The sequence below is a fragment of the Microtus pennsylvanicus genome, chromosome 4 (assembly GCF_037038515.1).
Source record: "Microtus pennsylvanicus isolate mMicPen1 chromosome 4, mMicPen1.hap1, whole genome shotgun sequence".
Classification (NCBI taxonomy): Eukaryota; Metazoa; Chordata; class Mammalia; order Rodentia; family Cricetidae; genus Microtus; species Microtus pennsylvanicus.
In genome coordinates, this window is record NC_134582.1 from 18485628 (window position 1) to 18491902 (window position 6275).

Genomic DNA, 6275 nt, shown 5'->3' on the forward strand with positions numbered 1-6275 from the left:
TCACACACACACACACACACACACACACACACACACACACACACACACACACACACACACACACACACCGTTAATCCCACATTTGGCTGCAGTCAGAACCAACCGCAGGGTCTAGAGTCTTAAGCGTCATGGTTTTTCTGTGGCCCATGACATCTAAAGAGGATGGTTTCTTAATGTCAGCGCTGAGTAATCAGTGTTGGGAAAGGAAAGAAGACTTAGTAGACCACCGCAGGAGCTGCCACCTTTTGAGGAACAAGCCAGTAGGCAAGAAGAATCTTCATTCTCGTGATTGGGGAGGGAGACCCTAAATGCTGGAGAGCTGTTTTATTTTCTATTTATGCATGCTGACACAAAAGTAACAAGCATTTACTTTGGTAGCCTGTGTGTGTGAAAGAGAAGGAGGTGGGGTAAGAGAGTCGGTGCAATAAATGGAAATAACTTTAACCTCCCAAAGGGTTTGCTTACTGATAAATAATTGTGAAATTGCAAAAATCTACTGCTTTTAACTGTCACACCCCCCCAGTCTCTTTGTTTAAATGCCTTCTCTTTTTTTTTTTTTTATTTTTCATTTTACTTTTGGCATTAAAATGCACTGAACTATTTTACTTACTTTAGTAGTTATAATCATTAGTGTTATCCTTCAGGAGAAAATACAAAGGCTGAAAATGGCAATTTAGGTGTGCAAGCCCACTTTATGTCCAGACTTTGGATTTTCTAGCAGTCTGACAGTGGTTGTCCAAACGGGATTGGACTTTTGCATTGACATCAGGCTGTGGGGAAGTCTAACACACAGAGTACAGTCCTGCTCTATTCTTGTGACCGCATTGGTTTTTAAACTTGTCTGTCTCTTGGTAAATTATGTCGAGGTCATTTCTTGAGTAGAACAGGATGGCCTGAAAGATTCAGTGAAGAGGTCTGTCTCACAGCACCACTTCTCCCTGGAAACCCGCCCTTTGGGGAAGCGCTTGTGTGACTGGATGTGACTTGTCGGATTGGGTTTTGGTTGACTTCTCAGTTCCGTGTTAGTCCTTTCGTGTTTGCATCTGTGTATGTCTCCGTGTGTGGTGAATAGGAATTGAATAGATGACTTCTTATTTTATGTTTTAGGCCAAGATTGACAGACACCTAAATATTCATGACTTGAGACTATTCTGCAGCTATAAATTTTGAACCTTTGATGTGCAAAGCAAGACCCGAAGCCCACTCCGGAAACTAAAGTGAGGCGTGCTAATCCTGTAGATTGCCTCACCAGTTGTCTGTTTACAAAGTAAGCTTTACATCCAGGGGATGAAGAACACCACCAGCAGAAGACTCGCAAACCCTTTAATTTGATGTGTTGTTTTTTTTAACATGTATGAAATGTAGAAAGATGTAAAGGAAATAAATTAGAAGAGACTACTTTGTATTGTACTGCCATTCCTAATGTATTTTTATACTTTTTGGCAGCATTAAATATTTTTATTAAATAGACCATTGGTTTGTGTGTGTGTGTATGTGTTATCTCAGGACAGCTCCAATTCAAATAGTGGATATTTTCTCATGGGTTTACTCAATTTTATTATAGCTAGAAATTAACATTTAAATGGAAATCAGTTCAAAATACAGGTCACTTGGCTTCAGTAGGCTTTCTAGCTTAAGTAGTACTGGTTAGGCAAAAGTAGCAACAGAAAAGTTACAATATTGCTCTTGTCACTTAGGAAAACAATCTGTAATAGTATTATTGTTTGGTGCAGCTTTTAACATATTTGTCTTGTGTTGGACATTGTGTCTTCTCCAAAATTTCCTTATGTAAAGATGTCAGAGGTTCCTTCCCACTTGTGGCTTCTCCTTTATTCCCCATCTAATTTGCACAATAAGTGGTAGGTTTGGAATATTAGATGGCTGTTACCCTCTTAGTGCTGGAGAAACTCAAACCATGCAGTAGTCACAGAGCAGCAGTGCTTCCAAGTAGTAAATCATAGATACACCTCTTTCATCCTTTAAAAGTCTGTTTGTATTATGTTCCTTTTTACCCTGTATGCCAAGGTTTCTGGGTAACTTTGAGTTCCTGTTGTATCCTTCCTAAAGAGCTTATTGCCCCAGAGTACCACAGCAGGCTTCTTCCCATTGTGTCAGAATTGCCACTAAATCCGTTCCTCTGTTCCCCTTCCTCTCATTCATGGTACACACCTTTCTTACTCCCCTCCTGAGGTGGCCCAGAAAGACCTTCACTTACAACCATAATCATAGAAAGCCGTGTGGCTTCTAGTAGTGATACTGTGGACTCCTCAGACTGGACATCGCTGGGCTTGCTCCAACTCAGATCTGTTTCTAGAGATTCCATCTTTGGCCTCTGGTTTTGACATACTGATTGTGGTTGATCTCATCTTTGTACAAGTCTTTGTCATGTCCTGAAGTTGATTATATGCAACTTCTTAAACCCCAGGCCAGATCTCCCTTCAGTGCTTCAAACCCTAAATCTATCCCAAACTGGATCCTTAGCCTCCAGAATTGGACATGATCTATATTCCCATTTTCACGTGCTTTGCATCACTGGGAACTTGAAAGTCCTTCCTGCTTCCTCTACTTAGCTGTGTGCCCGTGTTCACAGCCTGCTAATCTTGTTCACAGACAGTTGCCTTTCGTCCCTGTCTTGGTTAAAGCTTCATTGTGGTGTGGATTACAGGAGAGACTTCCCTTAGCCTCAGCAGTGCTGCTTACTTACAGATTCTCTCAGAATATCTTCATCAACCTGCCCAGGAGTGTACTTCCTCTGTGATTCTTGGCAAGGAAAATAAACAGCCATGACTCCCAGTTTACACCTCCAGATTCTCCTAGAATAAACAGCAAGTATGGTAGGCCATGGTTAATGCACATTTCCCAGTGTCTTGGTTAGGGTTTTGATGTTGTTATTTAGAGACACCGTGACCATGGCAACTCTTATATAGGTAAAACATTTATTTGGGGTGGCTTACATTTTCAGAGGTTTCGTCCATTATCGTCATGGCAGGACATGGCGGCGTGCAGGCAGACATTGGTGTTGGAGAGGTAGCTAAGAGTTCTACTTCTTGTGCAAGCAACAGAAAGTAGTCTTAGACACTGGGTGCATTTTGAGCATGAGACCTCAAAGTCCACAGTGGCACACTTTCTCCAACAAAGCCATACCTCCTAAAAGTGCCACTCCCTTTGGGGGCCATCTTTAACAGTCCCAAACTTAAACTAAAGTTCATAGTCTCTTCTGAGAGTCTGTCAGTCTCTTATCTGTAACCGCCAGTAAAATTGAAATTAAAAAAAAAAACAGGTCACATACTCCCAACATATGACACTGGATATATATTACCTGTTCCAAATGAAGGAAAGGGAGGATAGTGAGGAAATATTGGACAAAAGCAAGACTGAAAACCATCAGGGCAAATTCCAAACTCAGCATCTTCATGTCTGATGTCAAAATGCTCTTCTTATATCCCACTCCTTCCAGCTTTGTTGATTGCAACACACTTCTTTCTCTTGGGCTGGTTCCACTCCCTGCCAGCCGCTCTCCTCGGCAGCTATCTCATGGCTTTGGCATCTCCAATATCTTGGGGTCTCCAAGGCAATCCAGGCTTCAGCTTCACAGCTTCATGAAATGGCCTCTTTGGGCCTCCATTCAGGGACATCCTGACACATGTCTGGCTCAGTGGATTCCTGTAGTCATTGAGGGAAATTCCATAATCCCTTCTATCCTTAACTCCAAAACCACATGGCTGAAGCTTCCGAGTTCTGCTGCTTGTTGCGGATGGAACATGGTCCTCTTGTTCAGTTACATCTTCACCAGCTTCTGCCTTCTAGGTGCTGGGATTAAAAGTGTGCCCCATCACCATCCCTTAGCCTTCTTTATCACTAGTTGGAATTTAGCTGGATGGCATCTTGCCCTGAGGTTACCACTCCCTTTAGACAACATATTAATATTTTTTCTATTGAGGCAGGCCCCCACAGTTCAATAACTTAGCACCACTGTCTTCCATGTTTTTACGAGTATGTTCCACTAAGCAACACTTAACGCTTAAGCGTTCAACTCCTTTCCTAATCCACAGTCCCAAAGTCCATATTCCTTATAATAAAGGCACAGTCTGGCCTATCCCAGCACTATCTCGGTCCCAGGTTCCAACTTCTGTCAGGGTTTCTATTGCTCTGAAGAGACATCATGACCACGGCTGTAGGACCCAGCCATGATAAACTCCATAGAGGCCCAAGTCTCAGTAGTTTACCCTAAGACAATACCTGGTTACAAGAAAGACCACAACCGAGACTGGGAAGCACCACCCAGAACACACCATCCAAAGGAAGTCCTAACGTTCCAACCATTATAGATAGGATCACCTGCCAGCACACACCCTTCGCTTTTCACCAAGACACCCTTCGACAAATGTCAGCCAATCAGGGGTTCTGAATCTTAGAAATCTCACCCCAACTTTTGCCATTTAAAACCCAACCCCAACTGAACTCTGGGCTGTCCAATCACGCCAATTCCTTGGACACGAGAGCGCCAGTCCACGAACTTATGTAAGAATAAAGGCTCTTTGCTGTTACATACAGGACTCTGTCTCCTAGTTGGTTTTGGGGGGACTCCGTGATCTAGGCATACCAAGGACAACTCATAATTTTCTTTTTTTTGATACACAGTTCCTCTATGAAACAGTCCTGGCTCTCCTGGAACTCACCCTGTAGACCAGGCTCAGATCAGGATCTCAGAGAGATCCACCTGCCTCTGCCTTCCGAGAGCTGGGATTCCCACCTCCTTCCAGCACGGCAACTCTTAGAAAAACATTTCGTTGGGGTGGCTTACGTTTTCAGAGGTTTAATCCATTACCATTGTGTTTCCCATATGGTAGCATGCAGGCAGACACGGTGCAGGAGTAGCAGCTGAGAGTCCCACATCTTGACTCACAGGCAACAGGAAGTGGTTTGTCTAACTGGGCGTGGCCTGAGCATATATGAGAACTCAAATCCGGCCTCCAGTAGTTGCTGATGTATGTAGACAGAGGGTTTGTTTCCACACACAGTTCAGCAGTCAGGAGGCAGCCATAAAAGAAACCTGGCCAGGGTCTGAGTGTGAAGATAGACGGCAGACCAGGGACTACAGAATCTGCATGACTCAACATGTGAAGTCTGGAAGATTTCCAGGAGCTTAGGTTGCATCCAACAAAGATGCACAGGGACTGGAAGTGGTTCAGCAGGCTGGGGTCTGTGAGACCCAGGCCTGAGGGGAGTTCGTGCCCATTCACTAACACGACTGGATGCCATCTGGAGGGCTCTGCAGCGCTAGACTGCTTTCAGGTTTATCTACTGCAATCTTGACTCCAATTGGAGGGTATTGAGAGGTTGTTGGGACCTTAAGAGGTTGGGCCTCATTGGAGGGGACTGAAGTAGATCTATGGAAAGATTAGCTCCTCTCAGAGTGAACTGTTATGAGTCAGCCTAAAGCTGAATGCTTTTTAATTCATAAAGCTCACTGCCTCAGGCATTTTGTTATATAAAGAAAATGGACAAAGACATTGTCCATAAACATTTGCTGAATGAATACTATTTTCAAAATTATCTCAATATGGTAAATTTATTTATTTAATACATTTATGTGGGGTGGTGGTGGTGCATGTCTTTAATCCCAGCATTCAGGAGGCTGAGGCAGGAGGATCTCTGTGAGTTTGAGGCCAGCCTGGTCTACAAGAGCTAGTTCCAGGACAGGCTCCAAAGCTACAGAGAAACCCTGTCTCGAAAAACTGAAACAAACAAACAACAACAAGAACAAAACTCAAAACCCATTTATTTATTTACACACACACACACACACACACACACACCCGCTCTCTGTGTGTTTCTGTCCTAGGAACTAAACTCAGCTCGTCAGGCTTAGAGCAAGCACTGTTGAGTGCTGAAGCTGTCTCTTTAGCCACCTTCACTGTTTTTGTTGTGTGTGTGCTGCTGTTTAAAGCCAGGAATGGGAGCTGGAGGTAGGGGAATGGTTCATTGGTTAAGAGCATTTGTTGCTCTTGCAGAGGATCTAGGTTCAGTTCCCAGCATCCACATGGTGGCTCACAACCATCCATATCTTCAGTTCTAGGGCATCTAATGCCGTTTCTGACCTCTGCTGGCAGTAAGCACACACTTGGTGCACATACATACATGTAAGCAAAATACTCATAAATACATCTAATTTTTTCCAATATAAAAATCCAGGTATGATGGATCATACTTGTCTGGAGATGGAGGCAGGAGACCAAAAATAGTTCAAGCCTGGTGTAGGTTTCAGAACAAAA

The 6275-nt window shown here is 43.5% G+C and overlaps 1 protein-coding gene across 3 annotated transcripts in view; it reads left to right on the top strand.

Annotated features, from left to right (window-relative positions):
* Ptpn2 (protein tyrosine phosphatase non-receptor type 2) overlaps positions 1–1470 on the top strand; it is a 61457-nt gene extending 59987 nt beyond the window's left edge. For 2 of the 3 annotated variants that reach the window (XR_012910257.1, XM_075968411.1), the window contains one exon: positions 1108–1470. Coding sequence is in view for 2 of the 3 variants with exons in the window: in XM_075968411.1 (XP_075824526.1) it covers positions 1108–1129 (22 nt within the window). In the remaining variant the exon portion in view is untranslated. The remainder of the gene's footprint in view (positions 1–1107) is intronic. The other variant, XM_075968412.1, reaches the window with a different exon arrangement.
* Positions 1471–6275: the final 4805 nt, after the last annotated feature.